This window comes from Megalops cyprinoides, chromosome 2, assembly GCF_013368585.1.
Source record: "Megalops cyprinoides isolate fMegCyp1 chromosome 2, fMegCyp1.pri, whole genome shotgun sequence".
NCBI classification, from domain to species: domain Eukaryota; kingdom Metazoa; phylum Chordata; class Actinopteri; order Elopiformes; family Megalopidae; genus Megalops; species Megalops cyprinoides.
In genome coordinates this window covers 5038489-5064507 of record NC_050584.1, presented here as the reverse complement: position 1 = coordinate 5064507, position 26019 = coordinate 5038489, and the positions used below count along the sequence as shown (strand labels likewise).

Genomic DNA, 26019 nt, shown 5'->3' with positions numbered 1-26019 from the left:
GATGCTTTGATCCAGAGTGACTTCCAAAGTGTTAGTGATGCTAATGTGTGCGATATTATGTATGTAACTCCTACAGCTTTTCAGCTGCACCTACACAACTTTCCCAATGACTTCAGTTGGTGTGGGCTTGTATTGTTGTTTGTATCAATACCAAAACATTGTTTTTGAGATGTTTATGATTTTACTTCAAAAACATTTTCATTGACTAACATGGACAGAACTTTGAGCATCTGAACATTCTAACATGTGCAGATAACGTCACAATGGGGCTGCTGCAGCATCCAAAGATACAGATCATCTCTTCAGCAAAGCTTATATCTACTAACCACTGCCATGATAGGCTTTCTCAACATAACATGAAGTTTGTCCTCAAAGACAGAACAAAATGATACTTAAAAACAAAACAACACTAACCATGAATATATGAAAAGCCGCATCAATGTCTCCAAACACAGGCTAAATGTTGGTCTCCATCCTGAGATGTACCGAGTCAGAGTTAAAACGTCCAGGAAGGAGGGTGACCTGTCTGATGACCTTGCAGGTGCTGTAGCTGATTAAAAGTGCTGGAAAAGGAGAGAAAACCATGGATTTACCAGCAGGAATAAATGTTTCAGTCAGAATAACCATTAGAATCAACCATCATGTAGTAGAGTTGCCTCAGAAACACACTGACACAGATTAGGCTTTTAAATACATGTGTATATATATGGACTGTTTACTGTCTTTTACTTGTCTTTGGTTCATGGTTGAGGGATATTCAATTAACCCGCTATTTCAGCAATCACAATGTAATTTATTGAAAAGATTAAGTAAACATTTTGTTCTACATAGCCATGAATATCAGCGGAGGAGTTACTGTACAGACAAACAGACACAAAACAGCTCATATTTCCTAATGGAAGTGTTATATATTAGTATACATTCAGTCATTGGAAATAGTGACACGAGAGACAACATTTCAATCACTATTCATAGTGTGGTAAAACAGTCGCAGGAAAGTTATTACCATGTGTGCTGACTCCATCAGAACACACAGTGAAAAGTCCACTGTTCCCAGGAAGAGCATTTGCATAGAGAAGACACTTTGCATTGGCAGCACATGCTTCAGTGCTCTGGGAGAGTTTATAGTCCTGTGAGTTTAACACTTCAAAACTGAGAGCTGTTCTTCATGGCAACAGAACCTACAACAACGACTTTTATCACCATCTTCATCTGGGCAGTTGCCTTCTGTACACAGGGTAAGAGGATTTAACTTACAATTTACAAACTTACAAATTTACAACCTATAATCGAACTAGATAACAAAATAAACATAACCACATCTACAAATTTTAGTAGTTCATACTACTATGCTGTAATTATAGGATTTCTTTTTTTTTCAGAATCCAGCGGACAGATCACTGTAACTCAGAGTCCTGCAGTGAAAACTGTTCTACCAGGAGAGACAGTCACTGTCAGCTGTAAAACTAGCAGTGCTGTTTATGGTGGTTGTTACTATGGTGGTTCCTATCGCTACCCATGTCTGTCATGGTATCTGCAGAAATCTGGAGAAGCTCCTAAACTCCTGATCTATTCAGGAAGCTACCGTCACTCAGGCACTCCAACTCGATTCAGTGGCAGTGGATCTGGGACTGACTTCACTCTTACCATCAGTGGAGTCCAGGCTGAAGATGCAGGAGATTACGACTGTCAGAGTGCACACAGTGTCAATGGTGGCTATGTGTTCACACAGTGGTAGAGAGCCGTACAAAAACCTCCCTCAGTCAGACTGCACAGTGACTGCACTGCTGCAGCTGGGACCTACTGCAGGTGCTGAGGGGGAAGCCAGTGACACCAGACAGAGGACAGGGGAGATTAACAGTAAAAGCTGACACATTTGTATTTTCATTTTTATGTTCCTTTGTCCCTCATGCACAGTATTTTTCTTAATTTATCTGATGTATTGAATGTTCATGTTAATTTAGTTTTCATAAATTAACAGGTACTTGTGAGTCTCTTGTGAGACTTGCTGGGGTTTTTCAGAGCATTGTATAAACATAGTGATGCACACGAGGTGTAAACTGTGTGTAACACATTCCTGACATACATTTCTGAATTCTGTGCCGACTGTATAACTACAACTACAGCTACGTAAGTAAATATTTTTAATGAAGCAGCATGTTTCTCATGGAATTTTAACCCTGCATCGCACCCTCTTTGTATGAATCTACCAATGATAGGACAGAGAGCGGGCCACAGAAAATCCAGTCATACAATTTCTCCAGTTTCCTTTTCAGGTATACCTCAGTTATATAATAATAATGATACATGGTGTGTAGTCCCATATTACACAGAAACAGCAGAAACAACAGCAAGAGGATTCTCACAGGCTTTAGAGGAGGTGCGAAAAACATACCAGCAGAGGGAAGTAGAGCAACATTTGTCCAGAGAATTGTCACAAACATTACAAAATGAGAAGTATGAAAACCAATTTGATGTTAGAAAAGTTAAACCCAGTAGTATCTCCTATAGTCCTGATCCACATCAGACATGTCTTTCACAGGAATGTTGCCAATACGCTTAATCTACCACAGTAGTAATTTTCAGTGGTGTAAATTTGAAAAAAAAAAAGAAGTGCTCAAAACAAACAATAGGTCATACAAACATTTATTAAGGCACTGCTATGTACTTCAAGAGTCTGTCCAGGTGTGGCAGATTAACATGGCACCCACTGTACTGCAGCAGTGATGGGGTGCAGTGAATGCAGTCCCCCTGTTACACTCATACACCCATAGAGCCTATTTTTCACACTGAAACTGACCCAGTGCAGTGAGCTGAGCAGCAGATGGAGGATGGGCGTGGCATCACTGACATCATCCAAGCAACCTGAAGGTGCCTGCTGACTCACAGGGTGCCTGAGAGTGGCGAGCCGAGCCCCTGCTGACAAACCCACCCCTGTCCCCAGCACAGCCAAGCCAATCTGTTCCACCCCTGCGGCCTTCTGGTCATCATCAGCTGATGACACGGCTGGGGTCAAACCTGGGCCGAAGGGCACAGCTTGCACTCAAAGCCAGCAGACATCTGTAGGGTTTTAGCGTGTTTGTTCAGTATCTCTGCAATAACACAGGACTGATCTGTAGGGTCATGACACACTACTCACGGTGCCAGAGAAAAGCAGAGGTCTCAGAGATATTCTCCCCTTCACATGATGGCCGAGCCACCTGCTGCTTGAATCAGTGACTGAGAGCATGTGTGTTGCCACCCTGTAGGGCGGCTGAAGTTCTTAATAAAGATATAAGAGTCAGTGTAAACTCCCAATCACTCTTAAAGGGCAGGATGATGGATTCTTTCCATACAAGATCCTTCATTGCACAGCAATAATGTACCAGCAGTGGCTTCAAACAGCACCTTATGAGTGCATATGCTAACAGCATCACAGCGTACATAATGAGATGTGCTCCAGGCTAAAGGAGGAGGACTCTAGAAAGGACCCAGAGAAAGAGCACATCACACAGCACTCTGTACTTGCCTTGGGGGTCAGCTTTCCAGACCTCACCTGCTTTCATATGAGGAGCTGCTAACAGACCTGACCTGCACTGCCCTGCTGCTTCATATCAACCATTACACTCATGTCATTACAACCATGTCTTAAAGAGTTTGCCTTCATTTTCCAATAAGTTATTGTGTGCTGTACAATATAGTTGTTAGAAATTATTCTAAGAATATGTTAATATATCCTGTAGTCTAACCCATTAATATATATGCAGTATGTATTAGACAAGAAACGGTATGAAAAATTAATATGACGATTATAGTGACCAAAATTATCACAGTTATCAGTATTATCGCGGTATTGTTAAAATGTGCTGAAAATGTTCAAAAAGTACTGATACACAAACTAAAATCATTTCACTAAGTTTTATATCGAAAACCACAAATTAGCAGCACTATGATTTTTTGTTTGCATAAACATTAAAATAATAACATAGCCAATACAAACATATGTAAACATATGAAATCTATATCAAATGTGCATTAACATTAAAGGTGGCACCATGTGGCCAAGAGAGGTAACTTCACTTTGTGCATATTGCAGATAAGAAAACAGTATTTAATGTGAGTTTTTCAAAGCGCGGTAGCGTTTTAATGATAATTAAAATTTGAAATGGTAATACTAACTAATTTGTCACATCAATGTAACGTTCGACATTCGTAAACATTGAGTAAACATGATAATTGCTATAATGCTCACATTGCATTCTATTGCACTGGTTGTATATTTTTAGGTTAACATATTATAAATGACTATGAATTTACTCCTCAATCATTATTTAATAATGTCATGGAACAGTAACAGGAATTGTATCACAATGTACACTGGCTCCTCTCCATCACAGCACACAGCACAAAGCCTGAGGTAGCAGTACTGTTTGGCTACAAGTTCCTACTGTATCCAGGAAGAGCATTTGCATAGAGAAGACACTTTGCATTGGCAGCACATGCTTCAGTGCTCTGGGAGTGTTTATAGTCCTGTGAGTTTAACACTTCATGACTGAGAGCTGTTCTTCATGGCAACAGAACCCACAACAACAATGACTTTTATCACCATCTTCATCTGGGCATTTGCCTTCTGCACTCAAGGTGAGAGGGTTTTGTATTTCATTTTTTATTTAATTAATAAACATTTTAGTTTTAAATGAGGGAGTTCATATAAGGAGAAGTTCCTTAAATTTTCTAAATGAATTGGTTCAGTAATTTATCATCGCTTCTTTGTGTTGTTCTGATTTCCAGAAACTGCAGGGCAGTACACTGTGACTCAGACTCCTGCAGTGAAAACTGTTCTTCCAGGAGAGTCAGTGTCACTGAGCTGTAAAGTCAGCAGTGCTGTGTACAAATATTCTGATGGAGACAGTGCTCTATCTTGGTACCTGCAGAAACCTGGAGAAGCTCCTAAACTCCTGATCCGTTATGCAAAGTCCCGTTACACGGGGATTCCAGATCGATTCAGTGGCAGTGGATCTGGGACTGACTTCACTCTGACCATCAGTGGAGTCCAGGCAGAAGATGCAGGAGATTACTACTGTCAGAGTCTACACAATCCTAGTAGCACCTGGGTGTTCACACAGTGTTAGAGAGCCGTACAAAAACCTCCCTCAGTCAGACTGCACAGTGACTGCACTGCTGCAGCTGGGACCTACTGCAGGTGCTGAGGGGGAAGCCAATGACACCAAATACAGTCTGTGAAGGCGATCAGCTGGAGAAAAAGCAAGGGTATAATTATTCATTAGAACCTCAATTATATCAATAACAAGTATTATTGTCTAAAAATAATCAGTATAATTTCTTTTCTTCTCACTTCATTCTAACCATTTATTAGCTTTAAACTCAGTCTATTTGCATAAAGAAATGGAATCATCATATGTAAGTGACAAGATCATTTCTAAAAAGTGACCTCCATGATATCTATGTAGTGTTACATAAATGCCTTCTGTTTGAATTTCTCTCAAATGCACCTTTATTGAAATATTAGCTATTATCTGCTAGTTACCATTAATAATACATGAATCAATAAAAATATGGAGTTTTGTTGGTCACGACTTCTCTCAGTGACTAAATATCAGGATAGGAATCCTGTGAAACGATCAAGGTGATGGTTGTTTGTGAGAATAACTGCTTCTATGGAGTCATGTTATTTCACTCTGTAGGGCTTCCTCTCTGCTACCTGTGGAGCCATACAGGTGCCACTCTATGCAAAGCCTTTTTGATGGCAGTTATCAGAAGTCAATAATTTTATTGTCAATAATTTTTAAAAACCCTTGTTCCATTCCAATAATGCAACAGTTTCTATTGTTACATTGTGAGCTACCCACCTGCCAAACTTTAATAGTGCCACTCTTAATCAAGGTGTAAAAATGTCTCTACACACAATTTTTCCAAGTGGAAAGTGATATAACTAACATAGTGAAGACTGTCCCTGCCAGCATATATATAGCAAGCCTGTTCTCAGTACACCAAGTGCTTCTTTCACGTGATTCACTAATGCTGATGGTTCTTTATGTTGATTCAGCGGCAGTGGATCTGGGACTGACTTCTTCATGACGATCAGTGGAGACCAGGCTGAAGATGCAGGAGATTACTCCTATCAGAGTTTTCACTGCCCTAACAGTGTCAATGTGTTCACACAGTGTTAGAGAGCCGTACAAAAACCTCCCTCAGTCAGACTGCACAGTGACTGCACTGCTGCAGCTGGGACCTACTGCAGGTGCTAAGAGGTAAGGTGGTGTTTTGTGACTAGTGTGTGAAATATGCAGACCTCTTCCCAGCAGTGCTTTCATCATGTATATATAAGCAGGCTGTGCCTGTATAATTCTGATGTTATGAGCCAGCATGGCTGGAAGAGGAGAACTCAGTGGGTGTATTTTGCTGGCATGGCCTGGGTCCATTCATTTCATTAGAAGGCAGAATATCCATGCCAACGTGTCCATATCACCCTGGCTGCACACAGTGACTCAGCTCTGTACTGTGTGACACTTTTTGGGTGTTTCTATTTTTCATCTTCCACCTTTATGTGTTAATAACAGATATATGAGAATAAAGGTATGGAAACAGAAGGCTGCAACACCCAGTGACAAATTCCAGCCCCTCTTGACTAAACCATAATATTCATGAGGGGGAACCTCAGTCAAATGGAAGTCGAATCCCATCCTTGTGAAAAACTAGTCAAGTCTTTCCATGAAATAATAAACATTCATTATTCTCACCTCCTCATGAGCATTCAGAGTCCTGTGTTGATTAATGAGGATGTAGTTTTAAGAAATTAATGAGACAGCTTCTGTTCAGCACAGAAAAGGGTAATTATATATAATAACAAGTAATTATATATAATCTATACATATAAATAAATAACTGATAACTGAAAGTTTGCCAGTTCGATCCCCGCTGGGGTGCTGCTGCTGTAGCCTTGGGCAAGGTACTTAACCCACAATTGCCTCAGTAAATATCCAGCTGTATAAATGGATAACATTGTAAAGAACTGTAACCATGTAAGTTGGTTTGGATAAATGCATCTGCCAAATGAAAAAATGTAAATCTAGACAAAACTACAGTATCCTAAGTTTAAAGGTGCACTTATAATGGACATTTGTCCATTTCACATTGCACCAGAGACTAACATTTACACTATTAAAACTGGGCTCTCAAAGGCCAATTATGCAGGAATAGTAGCAACAGTGACTGGCTTTAGTGTAATCAGTCTACATTGTTTGATTAATTTACACAAACACAAATCCTTTTTGCTGAAATGGAAATTCTGGTATCCTCACTGTTTCTTGCACAAGCAGCTTCAGCTGAACACACACACACACACAAATACACAAACACAGAATGATTACTTCAGGTTACATTTTCTTATTTCAGAAAGGCCTTTTCCTGCTTAGTTGAATACCTAAATATATGAAATTTATTTTCAATTGAAGAGTTTACAAATTTGTTTTCACATTCATTGTCAGTACGCTCTTTGCTCCCAGTAAGGTAAAGCTGTTGATAAAATGACTGATAGTAAACCTGTTCAGACAAAACAACGTTCTCAAATACTGCATGTGGAATTCCTTACTTTCCGAACCACTGTGACACACACATTCTGTAATACTGAACATTTTATTATAGATTGAAACATATATTTATATGCCAAAACATGACACACACTGCAAAATCAATGACATATAGTTGTTCATTTTGACATGTAAAAAGCAGATGTTTTCATGATATCTTACTCAGTTTTTCTCTCTAGCTCTCCTGCTGGTGAAATCTTGTTTTGCCTCATGTCAGCATAAAAGGCATGATGTCATGAGAACCCTATTAAGCTAAGCACCCGTTGTTTGAGATGGAAATCATTTTGTGATAACACTTCCTCGGGAATGCTCGCATCTCATTTTATTTTCTTCTCTGATGCTGTGCCCCTCCCATAAAAAACACAAATGCAGCGCAGAATACTCAACACTCCATTCAGACTTACTGTCACAAATAACGCACAGCTTAACATCAGATGCCTCAGAACGCACAGCAGCTGATCCGAAGAGGTATATTTTTATGCCAGTCAAAAATACAAACTTTGAAATGGAGGATGATCTTGTAAGACAGTATGTGTTGAACAAGCAAGGTTGCTGTCACAGGTCACACATTTTCTTGCAAGCAAACCATGCTAGGTTGTGATTTATTGTTGCTAGTTAGCAGAAAAATAGCAAAACATTACACAATTGCCTCTGTCACGATCGACTATGGAACATTAATTACTATTATCAAGCTATAACCTTCTTTAAGAAATGGTATTTGGAGTATATTTTGGGTAAAATTTAACTTCAAAAGAAACACCTGGCCGAGCCATTGCATTCAAGTGGCCAGATCGATATCCCAATGGGGACAGCGTCAGCTGTTTGCATGACCTTGTTCGAGTGCCATCACAGAATGCCGCGACCTCTGAAAGTTAATTTGTCGAAACCTATTACTTTCACACAACTTCATGATACATTGCAATACAAGAAGTACTAAGGCAGTAATTTCCACTAGATGTCAGTAGAGAACTGCACAATGTTTTTTGTTTGCAATCTCATGACAAGAGCACTAGTGTCCATTCGGTAGCCACGAAATATACAAAGTGACGACAGTGATCATGATGTATGATATTAAATTTGTCATGTTTTGAGGAGGTGTGTCCTGGAAAGATGGCTGTTCTGGACCCTCCAGAATCCTTCCACAGAAGTGTAAGAGATGAGCTTCATAGCTTGCTGTATCATTGCAGTACCGGTCTGTTGTCTTACAACAATTTAAAGAGGAAGTTGGTATTATCTTATCTAATGTGGTAGATAAACTTACTGGCTTCTACATGGATAAATAACCAAACTCACAAGGTCCACATGCACTTCAATTGTACAAAGCTCTTGGGACCGCTTTAGTAAAGCTGGTTCAGCTGGGCTGTCTCTCTTAAAGGGAACATTCTCCCTGCTCTGTGATTGGCTCATTCACAGCTCGCTCTGCCAATCCTGTGCTTAGGCTGGTGTGTATCAGGTAAATTAGTGTTGCAATGTCTTCATGCCTGTGCCAGCACTGCTGAGGGGCCCTCTGACCCGAGAGGCACTCGGCTGCTGTCCAGGGAGCTGAAAGGAGGAACTCAAGAAAGAAGCGCAAACTCCAGCAGGGAAAACCCACAGCGCCAGCCCCTGTGCAGCCAGCCCCGCCCCTCCCAGCACCACAGAGAGGAAATGAGGAATTATGGGAGAAATGAATGAACTTCATTTCTGTCTATGCAGTGTGTGAACATTCACAGGAGTTACACAGAAATAGTGCCTCAAATCAAACGTTTGTAATCTATTGACTTGTTTTTTTGCAATCATTTGCCTGAAGACACTTTACATTGGCAGCACATGCTTGAATGTTCCAGCCAGCCTGCAATAGGCTGTCACATTGGGGCCCTCACTCTACACAAAACCAACAAAACAAATCTAACAAACAAAACATGGAAAGGTGCACCACTGACTCCAAACACAAGCTAAATGTTGGTCCCAATCCTGAGATGTAACAGGGTCAGAGTTCAAACGTCCATGAAGGAGGGTTACCTGTGAGAGGGACCTGCAGCTGCTGCAGCTGATTAAAGGTGCTGGAAATAAAGAGACAGACATGGCCATCTGAAATCATTCACTGTCTTAATCAAGATATTTATAAAATTTTATAAAATGTTGATTATAAAATGTGCATGACTGTCTCAAGTACAACTATCCCAACAGAAAACTGAATTGTATACAAACATTTCATTTTACTGTAACTATTTTTATGGACTCCTCTCCATCAAGTTCACAGCACTGCTTGGCTAAAGTGTCTGCTATACCCAGGAAGAGCATTTGCATAGAGAAGACACTTTGCATTGGCAGCACATGCTTCAGTGCTCTGGGAGTGTTTATAGTGCTGTGAGTTTAACACTTCATGACTGAGAGCTGTTCTTCATGGCAACAAAACCCACAACAACAATGACTTTTATCACTATCTTCATCTGGGCAGTTGCCTTCTGCACTCAAAGAGGTTTATTATGCATAATTCCACTCTACACCTTGAAATTAACATTTAAATGTTCCTGTAAATGCCGAACTGAAACTCTTTAATGGATTTCCTAATTCTGTGTTCTGTTTTGCTATACTTTCAGAAACTACAGGGCAGTACACTGTGACTCAGACTCCTGCAGTGAAAACTGTTCTTCCAGGAGAGTCAGTGTCACTGAGCTGTAGAGTCAGCAGTGCTGTGTATAATTACAATGGTGACTACCTGTACTGGTACCAGCAGAAACCTGGAGAAGCTCCTAAACTTCTCATCTATGAAGTAAGTTCTCGTTACACAGGGACTCCAGCTCAATTCAGTGGCAGTGGATCCAGGACTGACTTCACTCTGACCATCAGTGGAGTCCAGGCTGAAGATGCAGGAGATTTCTACTGTCAGAGTTTTCACTACCCTAATAGTGTCTATGTGTTCACACAGTGTTAGAGAGCCGTACAAAAACCTCCCTCAGTCAGACTGCACAGCAACTGCACTGCTGCAGCTGGGACCTACTGCAGGTGCTGAGGGGGAAGCCGAAGACATGAGATACAGTCTGTGGAGGAGCTGAATGGTAAAAGTTGGCACATTGTATTTTCATTTTTTTTTTCATTATTTTACAACAACAATGGCTTTTGTCATCATCTTCATTTGAGCACTCACCCTCTGCATTCATGGTAAAATTGACTGAGGAGTAAGAATTTGGGGAATTCAGGATGAATGTCTTTTTAAAAGGAAATGCCTATGCCTACCTTGCCTATATCACTATGGAACATTAATTACTGTTATCAAGCTATCGGCCATGATTAGCTTTCTGCTGGGAACAGCTTCAAATAGCGTCCTTTAACAAATGGTATATGGAGTATACTTTGGGCAAAATTTAACTTCAAAAGAAACACCTGACCAAGAGTGGCCAGGTTGATATCCCAATGGGGACAGTGTCAGCTGTTCGCATGACCCTGTTCAACTGATATCACAGAATGCCACTATTTCTGAAAGTTACCTTGTCAGAACGTAACATCTTCACGCAACATCACGTTACATTGTAGTAGAAGTACTAAAGCTGTAATTTCCACTAGATGTCAGCAGAGGACTGAACAATGTTTTATGTTTGTGATCTCATGACAAGAACACTAGTGTCCATTCGGTAGCCATGAAATACACAAAGTGACGACAGTGATCATACACAGCCATGTCATATTGATATCCCAGCATTCAAAGTGACCAAAGCGACAGAACCATGTGCTTGGGCGAGAGAAAGAAGAGCTACACTCCCTCACAATCACTTTTGAGCACAACTCAAAGTGATTAATGTCCAAATGATTCTTGGCACAAACACTGTCAGATGAGAATGTGTAAAGGAGAATGTGTGGAGGTTAGCTATTCTGGAAAACACTGAAGTGGTTCTTAAAACAGCAGTCCTCTCATGGTGTATATATAAGCAGACTGTTCCTGTATGAGTCTGCTGTGATGAGCCAGCATGGCTGCAAGAGGAAACCTCAGTGGCTGTATTTTCTGGGTCCACTGATTCCATTAGAAGGCAGAGTATCCATGCCAACGTGTCCATGCTGTCCTGGCTGCACGCACTGACCCAACTCCCACCTGTGTGACATTGTGATTGTCTTTCTTCATCCATTATCTGTATGTGTTGATCTACTACATAGAGCATTCATAGATTTCAGAACTGCAAAGTACCTGCAGGGGGTGGGTGCTTTTGGAAAGGATTCCTTTGAAACGAGTTGGAGGTGCAGCAGGAATAGTCCTGACACAGGCAGCCTATCAGTGGGGTTGGTATGTATGTCAGAGTCATGGTGAGAATCTCAGGGCTTTACTTCATTCTCACATTGGAGTGAAGTGATTGAAAAGTAAAGCTCTATGCAGCTCTACAGCACAAACACACACAGCCAAGTACAGTATGATATATAAATTCAATCTGGGCTGGATAGAATTTTCAGTCAGTGTCCAAACAGGATAAGAGGAACAACAGTCTGTGGACCATGCTATTTGTAGAGGTTCAAACAACTGATTTTATGAATCTACTAACAAAACAGAAAGTCTCTAAAAGCAAAATATTGGACTTGGAATCAGCTGAAATGTAACTCAGATGAACTGCATTTTACTTAACATTACATGCCATAATTTATTCAGTTACATAATTTGAGCAAACTTTGCTTTCAGACTGGAATAATGAATACTTCTTTGAAGACCAAAGACATATTTTATCATGTGAAATTTGGAAAATATAAAAGTTATCATTTACAAAACCAGACACTTAGAGCAGCTTCAGTTACAAGAGGAAACACTTTGACTGTCATTTCTACACTTTGTTTCACTCTAGGGACTGAAACAGGAAATTGATCTTGCATATATAATTGCATACGCTAAGGAAGATGCATAGAAACATATTTAAGATGAGAAAAGAGTGTGATCAGTGTGATTTGACTTGTACTGCTGCGTAGTTGATATGACCTCTGCTGGTTATCAAATACTACCCAGATCACTGTGTAAGTACTGTGATATTGGGCTGACTCAGCAATACCATAGTTGGATACAGATTTTCTGCTGTTATACAGCTAATATATTTATTTCGTTTTGATGTCTTTATAACATGTGTATGGATCATTAATTACTTAGTTAATACTATTTGCTGAACAATATGTTTTAAAAATGTAATCAATTTAACTTGTCCCTCCTCTACAGAGGTGAAAACAGCCCACCCCCACACAGCTGCCCCAGTCCAGGGGATTTGGGGTAGTGAAACTGTGAAACTGTGAGCTGTGGGGGTGAAACTCAGATTTGCATAGGCAGGGCGGGGCGGTTCTGCTACTCCCAGAATAGAGCAGCACTGTCACCAGATGTTCCCCCTGTCCCCATGGGGTTAGTGTGAGCTGAGAGCACACTGTACATCATGAAGCAGGAGCTAATATAGCCATACACTCCTCTCACTGCTCAGGCCTCCAGCCACCTGCTAAATGCACTATTTTACCTCATGCATTCACACATCACTCACAGGTCTAATGCTAAAACATTGTATTTTAAATCAATTGTAAATTTTTATTCATATTTTAAATGATGCTTGATTCAAAATATGTCACAGAGCAATATTAAGGAATATTAAAATACACTAGTATTCACATATTATATAAATGTAATCTCAAACGTGAAAACATACTGGCATTCTCTAGAAATTATAATCATCAAATGATCATCCTCTCACATTAAACTGTCTTGTATATCATCTTCATCTCAAATACGTGGTGTCTTATCCTTATATTCATGCTTGGAGATAGCAGCTGGACAGAGCTGTGTAACTGAGTTCATTATGAACCCTGTGCTGAGGTGTTAAGCTGTATGTAATGGCAATGTAGCAATAATTCCCCCAAAACAGGGTTTCCTTCATCTTCATAACTCCCACAGAGTCAATGGACATGGGGGAGGGGTGCAGTTCACACACACCTTTGATTTCAGACATCTATCACTCCTCTGATGGCTCCAAATGATTTCAGTTAAACTGCAGGTTTACCCTCCTATCTCACCAGTAGAAAGAGTACATCACTGTCTCTGTGTTTGGATTAATAAAGAGAAGTACAACAGAGTTTATGACTCAAGAAGAAATCTTTATTATTCTCTATTACAATAATAACAGCACTGAAGCATCAAACCACACATGGACACATATATCTAACAGGGATCAGAGCACATGAAAGATTGTTCTGCTAAAAGCTCAGTCTGGAGAATGGATTCACACATGAGCTGAAGCACAGCACACTGTTAGTCTACAAGTAATCAGTGAGTAAGAAAGAGAAGAGCTGAGTGCAGAAGAGAGTAAAAACAGAGCATTCAGCCGCTCTACACAGGAGTGTGTGAGGTGCTACTCAGAACACTGCTCTCTCCTCAGTGTGTGAGTAAGTGGAGCCTGGGAGCCCTGGGTGGCCTCACAGGTCAGTGACCCCGCCTTGTTCCACTCGTCCACAGAGAGAGTCAGGGTGCTGCTCCAGCTGTACAGGCCGTCCTTCTCCAGGACCCCGCCGCTCGCCTCCGAGCTCCTGCTGCTACCGTCCACTTTCCAGCGCAGCGTCCAGTCTGAGGGGAAGCCCTTGTTGGCCAGGCACATCAGCGTGGCCGTTCTCTTGCTGGACAGCTCCACACTAGAGGGGGGCAGGACCGTGAGGGTGGGGGAGACGTTTTCTGGGAGAAACAGCAGAGATGTGAGGTCAGAGAGAGGGGAGGAAATACAGACTCAACACAGGACTACAGGAGATGGAGAAGAGACTCTTATTTTCATTCAGAACATGCAAGAAACAAATACAGAACTTGTATTACAAAATATAGACTATATAGACAATATATTATTAATTTATATATGTCTATATAAAATATAGACAAGTGCATAGACTGATTGTAGAAACGGATATAAATGTAATGATATCTATGCTGCACACAAACAGGACATTTTGTAAAACACCTGATCCCTGCTGCAGTGTGTAATGTAGCCTTTTACTGCAGTCTTACAGATAACAATATATTTTGCAGACCATCTTTACAGGCCAGTGAAAAAATCCAGTCCCAGTTTTACAAATGCATCAAATGTGATTTTTAAAAGTTTATACCTTGTTGGAAATAACCAAAATATTTGTACGCAACAATTTGGTAAGATTAAGCCTTTCCCATCATTTGGAACAACATGAGTAGATTTAAGAAAATGATCATTTTCAGGTTAAAAAATGTACAACGGAACCGTTATACGCACTAAGAGTCAACATTCTGTCTAAAGTCATTTTCATTTTCAGACGTTTCATGGAAAACTTATTCGCAAAATCGTTCGTCGAAAACCCGGAGAACCACAAACGCAAACGCAAAGTCTCCGCTTGCTCACAGAACTAAGAAGCTCGAACTGAGCCTTCTTTTAAAAGGGATCCGTAATCATCTGACAGTCTATCACCAAACGCTTACATCTTTTTAAAGAAAAATGATTGACTTAATGAGATTTTGTAAGAAATATGTGTGCATTACCACAAAAGTACAGTATTAGCAAAATGTGTCACAAAAAAGACCCAAATATTTACACACACGTTCTTTCCATGGGCGAGATCAATATAACAGAGCTTTACCAAAATGATTTAACAGTCCTTATAAGCATTATTCACATTAATTTGAGTGCTATGAATATCTCCATTTCGAATGGCATAATAAACACAATCTAACGTACTCCACACATGTGGAGCGCTGTCTTCACTTGAAATCCTGGAGGTAGATAACAAACTATCCTTTATAGGAAAAATAATCACTACGTGTGATGGTTATTGAATATTACTTTAAATCGGAATACTTACTTCCAACGTGCAGTCTGGTGCCGCTGCCAAAAGTGTACCACAGTGATTCAGTTCCTATTAGTGTCCCGCACAAAAACCTCTCGCCCGGCGCGGAGAAGAAACCAAAAGATTCAAGCGGCAAAATGATTTTATCCTAAAAAAGTATAGTTTCGTCGTATTTGGAAAACGAAGCGGCGCGATTTTCTACGCATACAAGTCAAGTAAAACCCATAATAAAAAAAAATGAAACCCTTCTTATTGCGTGTTCTTGAACTCAGTCCTCATAAAATGCGTACGTATTTGGAAGTAAACACATACGTCGCGCAACATTTTAATAATTTGGACCTATTTTCTCCAGAAAAGTAAAGCGTTGGGAATAATGTACACATCGTTCGATAGATGGAAGATATATTTTGGTTGCTACAATTACAAATAGTATTTGCAAAAATAACAACGCAATATTTAACTATCATAGTAGATTGATATGAGCGTTCAGGTTTATACTAATGGCGAAATGAAGAGTGAAATCGCTTTACACTTACTGCCGATCTCCAGTTTGGTGCCGCTGCCGAAAGTCAACCACGGTGATTGACTCTGATTGACTGGCTGTACAAAAACCTCCCTGCGCTACAGCGTCTGCGTTTCTCACTGCGAACAACTGCATTAAACTATAAACAGACTCAGTGCTGAATCCCTCTTGCAGCGTCAGTTATAAAATAATCTTTTCTAGATTTTCCGATCCATTGGCGTATTCGATTAATGTACAAATAAACATTATTGCACATTTCATTTCATTTAAATTCTTTCCCACCATGGATCCGTGTGAATCTTCCAATGACACGGCAGCAAAGGAAAACAGAGAATTCAGACGTATTTTCCCCATGACTTCCTTATGACTGACAGCATCCCCTATTAATGATGATACATGTGGTGTATTCCCATATTACAGATAAACTCCAGAGAGTAACAGCAGAGGGGTAAACCACAGAAGACAGAAACAACATCCAGAGGATTCTCACCAGCTTTAGCGGATGTGAGAAAATTTACCACCAGGGGGCGGTAGAGTAACATTCGCCTTCAGTATTTCCACTGCTGCATCGACAGTCCTCTCTGTGTACCACAGTAACCCAATGTTACATCAACACAGTTTACTGAATAGCCTGTTTCTCTGAGGCTCCTGGGACAGTGAGGCAGCGTAAGTGGTGTAGGTCTCAGTGTCAGTAGGGCAGTTGCGTAAGTCTCAGGCCCTGTTCACAACTGGCATTAACATGCAAGACGCATTGAGGACGCATTGAGATCCAATCGCTCAGATCACATTCGGAGGTGGTCTGGGCCGCATATGGCCACATTCTCTTAGCAGTGTGAACGCGAATGTGTCCTGGGCCACACTGAAGGACCGCCTACTCAACTGACGTCCTCTGCGTAAGCGGAAGTACGTACTCATTCACGCACCAACGGCGTCATGTTAACCCTTTCGCGCATACGGTCACACCAGTGTGATTAGCTCTTTAGCACTTATGCTAAAACCGGTGCGATTAGAACACGAGATTTGAAAAATTCTAGCTAATTTTATCTTTGAGGAAACAGCGATTTAACCTTAAAAATATAGCAAATTGTGGTGGAAAACCTCTCACAGTCTAGGCCAATCGGACTGGATTCTCCCTCCACACTTTTATGCCTTCCGGAAAATAACAGGTCCTCACAGAGTCTGATGTAATCATGGTTGTTTGGTTTATTGCATATGGTGATCAATCGCATACAGTAAACCGGCTTGGTCCGCGGAGCAACAGGTGTATATGCGGTGTATATGTAGGAAGCCCCAATCACTCATTCACACCCCAAAAAGGAAGCCCCTTTAGTCTGCATACATTTCTCTTTTATTACTTTCCCCTTGCTCCTTCTGTTATACACATAACGTTATTGCTGAATAAGATGAAAACATTCTCACAGTGGTCAGAGGCATGGAGAGGAGGTATCAGGCGTATCCAGGGTTCATACACCTTAAAAATAAAAATAACTAATTACCTGCTTAGCCTAACTGACATCTACTGGCAGTCCTTACAAACTACATATCGATTTATTGCATGTGGATATACAATTTGTCACACCACAATAGCACAGGTGTAATGCAACATATTACATGAAAAACGGTATTATGAATAATACGTGAAGTGTTGTAGTTCTAAAAATAAATGTTGGTAAACTATTGTGCGAGTAATAAAAAGATTTACGATATCATGAATATCAGGTTACGTAGACTCTTAACTCTGAACAGGTCACTCCTTAGGTAATGCATGCACTTCTTTCTTCGAAAACGGTCGTCCGTAACAAGTGCGCTTCGGTTTTAGAAAAGTAATTCATCAATGTATTCACAATGCTAGCAAACAAGCAAACTCCCTTTCATAAATTACATTATGAAACATTTCCGTTGCAGTTAATAACGTAAGAAACTTAAACATAAGGTGCCAGACAAAAACGGTGAAGTTCAAAATGTTCTAATCTAGCTTTTCTGCTTTTTCCAACGATAAACAGAATTTAACAAAAGATCAGATGCAGCTGAGTTAAGGGTATTTAATTTCAGTGATGAATGGAATCTAGCTTGCTAGTTTTCATTTACAGACACAACACGCATTATCTTCTAGTGACAATTACAACAAGATTCATTCAAACAGACCTTTAAATGATGTGTAAACTTACATTTGAAAATGGAAATGATGTACGTGTTTATTTGCATATAGAGCGGGGAAGTGAGATCTGATCACAAGTGGTCACTCGAGACGCATGTGGATTCTATTCTAATGTCTATTCTATTAGAATGTGCATTCACATTCTAATGCCGGGTGTGAACAGGGCATCAGTATCAGTGGGGTACTAATGTAAAACTCATTGTCAGTGGGGGCAGTAGTGTAGGTCTCAGTGTCAGTTGGTGAAATGTGCCAGGTTTAGGAGAATGTTGCTGTCACAGTGGTGTGTTGGTCAGAACACAGGAGTCAGGTTTCCAGTTCAGAGTTTTAGTAAGGGGCGGTAGGCATGTATGTTTGGCAGTGTGTGTGTGTCTGTGTGGTTTCATAGGCAAAGACGCACACAACAACAAAACAATCATTCTCCAGGAGTTTTGTCCCCAGTTCTTCACCCTACAGGAGCTGGTGCAGCACAGAAGTGGGGGACATCACCACAACTTTTATATTGTCCAAAATCCTTGGCCCTATAGGGGCTCCTATTGGTGGAGAATGGATAATGACAGGTCAGACGGCAACAGCTGACCTGGCGGCTGTCCTTGGGGATGTGCCTGTGCCTCGTGTTACCTGTGGGGGACCTGCTGATAAGGGGAGCAGCAGGACAGGTTTGGGCAGGTTTCAGCTGGCTTGTAAACAAAGGGTCTGTGAGAGCTGGAAGTGATGTTCACAGAGGAAAACAGTAGGGTGGACAAAGGGATGTGGCCCCTTTTAACAGTTGGTGTAAGTGTCAGTATTGGAGTGGTAGTAATGTACTGTAAATCTCATTGTATATGGGCCAGTAGTGTAGGTTTCAGTATTTGTGGAGCAGTACTGTAGGTCTCAGTATCTGAGGATCAGTAGTGTAGGTCTCAGTGTAAGTGGGACAGTAGTGTAAGTGTCAGTATCAGTGGGGCAGTAGTACTTTCTGACTGCTGTAACTGTTCCATCTATTTTATAGTCCTGTGCCCTGTGCAGAGTTAACTTCTGTTTAAACTGTAGGGAATGTTGTTGGCAACATAATCATCAGGCTGATCTCTCCTTTAAGATCACAGGGTAAAAGTACAATATGTTATAAACAAATTTCCTTTTGTGTTTGCTGGTTTGCTATTTATTTTTCCAGAAGAATTTCAGATCTTCCCAATTCACTTACCTCAGATAAGAACCATAATACATATACATAATACATGATATGTGATTTTTTTTTACAGAAAAAGACAGGAGAGGGGACTTCATTTGTAGGTGTTTATGTTTATGTGTGAGTGCTTTTTTGACCCATTAGCGCATTATTGTTGCCAAATTCATTGTTAACGTCGATAGATTGAATTGTCAAATGGTTATCAAATAGAAGAAGTCTGTCCAATGTGGACTTGAGGTGAAGCCTGTTTCACTCAATACTTTACCACACAATGATTATATAAAACAAGGAAGTTATTACAATGTATCCTGTTTTCATTTGCATAGAGGAGACACTTTGCATTGGCAGCACATGCTTCAGTGCTCTGGGAGTGTTTATAGTCCTGTGAGTTTAACACTTCATGACTGAGAGCTGTCCTTCATGGCAAAAGAATACACAACAACAATGACTTTTATGACCATCTTCATCTGGGCAGTTGCCTTCTGCACTCAAGGTAAAAGAGGTTTATTATGCATTATTCCACTCTACACCTTGAAATGTTCCTGAAAATGCCAAAAACAAAGTCTTTAATGACTTTAATGACTTTTATTACCATCTTCATCTGGGCACTCACTGTCTGTACTCAAGGTGAGAGGGGTTCATTTGTTCAATTGTTCATGTTTTATTTTATTTAACAAACTGCAAACCATCAAATTATCTACAATGAGAAGTTTCAGTTCATGAATATTTGCTTTATAAAACTGATCAATCATGCGCTAACCATATTTATTTATTTACTGTTTTATTTTTGTTTTCTGATTTTCAGAAACTGCAGGGCAGTACACTGTGACTCAGACTCCTGCAGTGAAAACTCTTCTTCTAGGAGAGTCAGTGTCACTGAGCTGTAAAGTCAGCAGTGCTGTGTACAACAACAACTACCTACACTGGTACCTGCAGAAACCTGGAGAAGCTCCTAAACTCCTCATTTATAAAGCAAGCACCCGACACACAGGGACTCCAGCTCGATTCAGTGGCAGTGGATCTGGGACTGACTTCACTCTGACCATCAGTGGAGTCCAGGCTGAAGATGCAGGAGATTACTACTGTCAGAGTGCACACAGTGGTGGTGTGTTCACACAGTGTTAGAGAGCCGTACAAAAACCTCCCTCAGCCAGACTGCACAGTGACTGCACTGCTGCAGCTGGGACCTACTGCAGGTGCTGAGGGGGAAGCCAGTGATGCCAGAAACAGCCTGTGGGGGAGAATCATGGTTAAATTTGATATAATTGTTTCATTTCTATCTCTTTTCCCATGTGCCCTCATTTGTAGTACTTTTTAGTGCACCAGCCAGGGTGGGTGGTAGATGAAAGCCAGCTCTATTTTTCATGAGGCAAAGTAATTTTTTGCATTTAAAAGAATAAAAATACTACAATTGTACAGAGCTGTTTGAACATTGCAACTGTTATTTATTTCAGCTGTTATTCATTTTTATTATCTTCAATTCATGTTCACAGACCAGGCAATGAAAAAATAAATTCAAAATAAGCACTTCTACTCTACTCTCCTGTGACAATGGCTGTACCAGATTAACCAAGAGTGCTGCATCAGTTAACCCTAACATGCCAGCTATTCATAGTAGCAATGACTTCATGAACTTCTTTGATAGTAAAATCATAAAGATAAGAGACACAATACAAAAATTTTCATTGACGTCTGCCTCCTGCCTGGCCAGTCCTGTCCCAGACAACATAGGTACGTGTATTAGGCCTGCCTCTCCTGTTACAATGGTTGTATCTCTCTTCTTGTGCTACTAGCCCTTAGTGCAGCCTTTGATACCATCGATCATCATATCCTCCTTGACCGCCTCAAAAACCCGGTTGGCATAAGCGAACAGGCTCTATCTTGGTTTAAGTCCTATGTATCAGAACAATATCAGTTTGTCTCCATTAACAACGAATCTTCCTTTCATTCCAGAGTAGGATATGGTATACCTCAAGGATCTGTGCTTGGGCCTCTGCTCTTCTCGTTATACATGTTGCCTCTTGGCGATATCATTCGTAAACATGACATTAGTTTCCACTGTTATGCGGATGATACTCAGTTATACATATCAGTCAAACCCGATGTCCCTCTGAATATATCAAACACGGAGGCCTGCCTAACAGATGTAAAGAATTGGATGGCCCGAAACTTTCTCCTCCTAACTCAGACAAAACCGAAATATTGGTCATTGGCCAAAATTCAATCAAGTGCAAATTCACTCATTTTACAACGGACCTTGATGGTGTCTCCCTTGCCCCGAGTGCAGCTATCAAAAGCCTTCTTCCATGTGAGAAATATAGCCAAAATTAAGAAAATTGTATCAATTAATGATGCTGAAAAGTTAATCCATGTCTTTGTAATATCCAGATTAGACTACTGTAATGCCCTTTTGTCAGGATCTGCAAATCTCACTAAAACCCCTTCAGCTGTTACAAAATGCAGCTACTCGAATCTTAACTAAAACTAAATGCTTTGAGCACATTACCCCAGTTCTAGCTTCTCTCCATTGGCTACCCATTAAATACCGGATCAATTTTAAAATACTCTTACTCACATTTAAGGCTTTAAATGGGCTTGCCCCTCTCTACCTTAAGGTCCCTCCTCACGCATACCTTCCACAAAGAGCCTTTCGTTCCCAAAATGCCGGGCTTCTCATCGTTCCAAGATTGGGCAAAACTACTATAGGCGGTAGAGCCTTTTCCTATCGAGCCCCTCTCCTTGGGAACAGCTTACCTATCAAGGTTCAGGGAGCAGACTCTCCACCTTTAAGTCTAGGCTCAAAACATATCTATACAGTAAATCCTTTATCCTGCCCAGTGCCGGCCAGAAGCAGATGGGCTCCCCCTCTGAGCCGGGTTCTGCTAAAGGTTTCTTTTTGTTAATTAGGGAGTTTTTCCTTGCCACTGTTGCCTTAGGCAGGGGGTCTCAGGCCTGGGAACAATGTAAAGCTGCTTTGTGACAACTTGTGTTGTAAAAAGCTCTATACAAATAAAAATGAATTGAATTGAATTGAACTTCTATTTGAAAGTCTTCATCAGACATTTTGTCATTGTACAGTAAATTCAAGAAAAACAAGCCAGGGCATTCCTGTGGATCAGCTGTCCATGAAATTCTCTACACCCACAGATGACATTTGACTACAGCAATGAACAATGCTATCAATTTCTGTAGCCTACGTGGTCCACAGTGACATGCGCTTCTTTTTTTCAAATCCACAAACATGAATTTATACAGTTATTAGTTATCAATGTTGATTCGAACTCATTGATAATTCACATTAGTCTAATTTTTCTTCATGCGGCAGGCTAGTTTAGTAAAGCAGCGATTATTCTGACAAGCTGGCAATCTAAAATTCCTGCAGCTTTCTAATTAATCCACTGAAAAAGCACTTTAAAAAATTAATTCAGGCAAAATGTTACAGGCCAAATTCAGTTACATTTTAAGCACATTGCACAATGCTCACATTAAGCGTCAGAAACTTTATATAGCTTATTATTGGCTAACAGGGGCTACACTAGCTTTGCAGATAGCCAGCAAGATATCTGTACAGGTAACGTTGACAGCTAAAAAGACAGTAGAGTTTGCAACTATCCTACTACTAGCTAGTAAATTGCAAATTGGGCAGACATGATCTGAGTAGCTTATTTCTTGCACACTGAGACGCTCCTCTCTTCATTTGTCGTGCTTGTCGTGTTGCTCCTAATGAGGTTTACTTTTCTACTGATGTCCATGATATGTCTCCACATTTTTACAATGACAGTAGTGGCGATGTGACAGACACCTTAAAGGTAGCTAAAAACCTCTCCACAGATTCAATCCACATCTTCCTGCGCTAGAAGGAGTTGGATCGCTCTGTCATAGTCTACACAGCTTGTGCTCGGAGCTGCACAACTGGAAAATGACAGAGGGGTCCTGCCAGAAACTTAACTAATAAATAAATACATAAATAAATACATGTAACACCGGAGCATGTATTTTGGTATCTTTCACATGGGTTCTTTAATGTTGAGATATTTGTTTACTTCCAAAAAAGTACCCGCTAGAGTGGCTAGAAACAATAAAACTTTAACCCGCCAAAGAGAAAATGTAGGCCTACCCAACAGAGGATGGTGGGTGTCATAATGGGCTGTATTACAGTAAACATCATTATACTACTGTCTACTATTTGTGCGCTATTGGTATTCATACCCTGATAGTATTAGAGTGTTCTCTCTTCTGTTTTATTGTTGTTATTGGCTACAAATGTAAAGATATGCAGTTTGCAGTAAAATATTTACTTTCCTACATAATCCTCTGCCATCCATAAACCTTGTTCCAGCTCTCAGACATTAAAAGTCAGGGTTCCCTCCACAGGACTATATCATTTCACACTAGCAGCATTGAAATATTACATTTTCACAAGTAAAGCATCAAAATTAAGATGACGTAATGTCTCACGTTAAATGAACAATCATTAAAAATAAGTTGGTACAGAATTCCCACCCATCAGGCTGTTACAGGGACATCCAAATCATAGAAACAAACAATTCAGTCCCTCTCACTATCATCGGGTGGCAGCGTGATACAGGTGACATATGGAACAAATGAAGGGCCAGGTGGATGTGTGCAGTATAACTCTGGGATGAATGTTTAAACAAGTGAGGAACTGGTATATTTGCAGAGTGAACGCACATGTGATGAAACTGGTGTGCAGTTACATCACCACACTGACCACACTCTAATTTGAGTAGAAGTTAAAGACACTTCTCTATAATTAGTATTAACTCATGGTGATTGTGAACCATTTTAAAGTTTGATATTTTATATGAATAAAACAGTAATATTGCAGCAAATTCATGAATCCCTCTTCATTTATTGTAAAACCTACTTTTTCTCCAGCATCACGCCTGATTTCACAGCACTGCTTGGCTAAAAGTGCCTGTTGTACCCAGGAAGAGCATTTGCATAGAGGAGACACTTTGCATTGGCAGCACATGCTTCAGTGCTCTGGGAGTGTTTATAATCCTGTGAGTTTAACACTTCAGGACTGAGAGCTGTCCTTCATGGCAACAGAACCCACAACAACAATGACTTTTATCACCATCTTCATCTGGGCATTTGCCTTCTGCACTCAAGGTAAAATTAACATGTATGGGAGAATACCCTCAATGTGTAGTTCCCAGAATGTCCCAGCTTTCATTTCCTTGGTGTCATGAGTAATTCAAAAAAATAAGTAAAATAGTAATAATAAATAACTGTTTGATTTAATGAAAAAATGCCACTTTTTTCCAGAATCCAGAGGACTTATCACTGTGACTCAGACTCCTGCATTCCCAGGACAGACAGTGAATGTTAGTTGTAAGACCAGCAGTGCTGTTTATGATAACTGTAAGAGTACTTGGTCAGCTGGATACACCTGTCTCAACTGGTACCAAAAGAGACCAGGAGAGGCTCCTAAACTCCTGATTTATTATGGTAGCTACCTGTTCTCAGGGACACCACATCGATTCAGTGGCAGTGGATCTGGGACTGACTTCACTCTGACCATCAGTGGAGTCCAGGCTGAAGATGCAGGAGATTACTACTGTCAGAGTTTACACTACATCAGTGATAGCTGGGTGTTTACACAGTGTTATAGAGCTGTACAAAAACCTCCCTCAGTCAGACTGCACAGTGACTGCACTGCTGCAGCTGGGACCCACTGCAGGTGCTGAGGGGGAAGCCAATGACACCAGATATAGGCTGTGGATCACATTAAATTGAAATCACACTGAGACATAGATATAGTTTAACCAGAAATGTTAAAGGAAGATGGTGGGTAAAGACGTGTTTCTGTAATTCTTCTTCTCAGAAGTAAGTAAATGTTTTGTTCTGATACAGCTTGACTGCCTTTCAGGTATGAAATGTTTTGAAATAGTACTTATATTACATTGTAATATGCTGCCTGCAGTAACATCTAATATGGTATTTTTACATATACAAAAGACAGTAACACAGTTCAGTCAGGATGAAATGAATGAATTGTAAGCCCACAGAGGTTAAGAGAACATGTGAGAGATGTGTTGAGTGAGGTCTGTAGTGATCAGGGACTGAAGTAATTGTTTCTGATCAGAGACACACGAGAGGAGGCAGCTGATCCCAGTCAGCTCTCAGCCCAGAGCTCTAATACAGCAGGACAGAGACATGAGGAGAGATCCTGTCCCAGAGACAGCAGTGAGAGACAGAGACATGAGGAGACATCCTGTCCCAGAGATGTCAGCAGGACACAACACACTGGTGGCATTCCTTTTGTTTAAACAATATGTTTATTGGTTTTTCTTCTTTAACAAGACATGTCTAAGCAGAAATATTACATGAAAAAACAACAGCAACAAATAGCAACAGAGCAAACATAAGTCAAACAAACAGCAATAACCACAAAAAAAATTAAGAAACATCTAAGACAAAACAGAGGTGTTACAAAAGCATAAAACAAATAATTACATTTTACAGTGGTCTGATCCAGTATGATAGGACACATTTGGGACATAATTCAGATAAAACACAGTGCCCTACACCAATCAAATATATCTCACCATCACCCCACATGCTCACAGAGTGTAGTACACTACCGAGAGTTCCCTTCATTAGCCGATATTTCACCCACATCACGCTGCTCAACAAAATCCAAAAATGGACCCTAAACCTTTTCAAAAGTGTCTTGTTTACCCATAACCATATGTTATTTTCCCTATTTCCCTAAGCCATTGGGCAATACTAGGCTTGTTCACACTTTTCCAGGCAAGAGCTATCAAGCATT

The 26019-nt window shown here is 40.4% G+C and overlaps 1 gene segment (V, D, J or C); it reads right to left on the bottom strand.

The window, feature by feature from the left end:
- Positions 1-13774: 13774 nt before the first annotated feature.
- LOC118773077 overlaps positions 13775-26019 on the bottom strand; it is a 113867-nt gene continuing 101622 nt past the window's right edge. Inside the window, 2 exon segments of the V gene segment in view lie at positions 13775-14244; positions 15390-15423. Coding sequence covers positions 13928-14244; positions 15390-15423 — 351 coding nt within the window.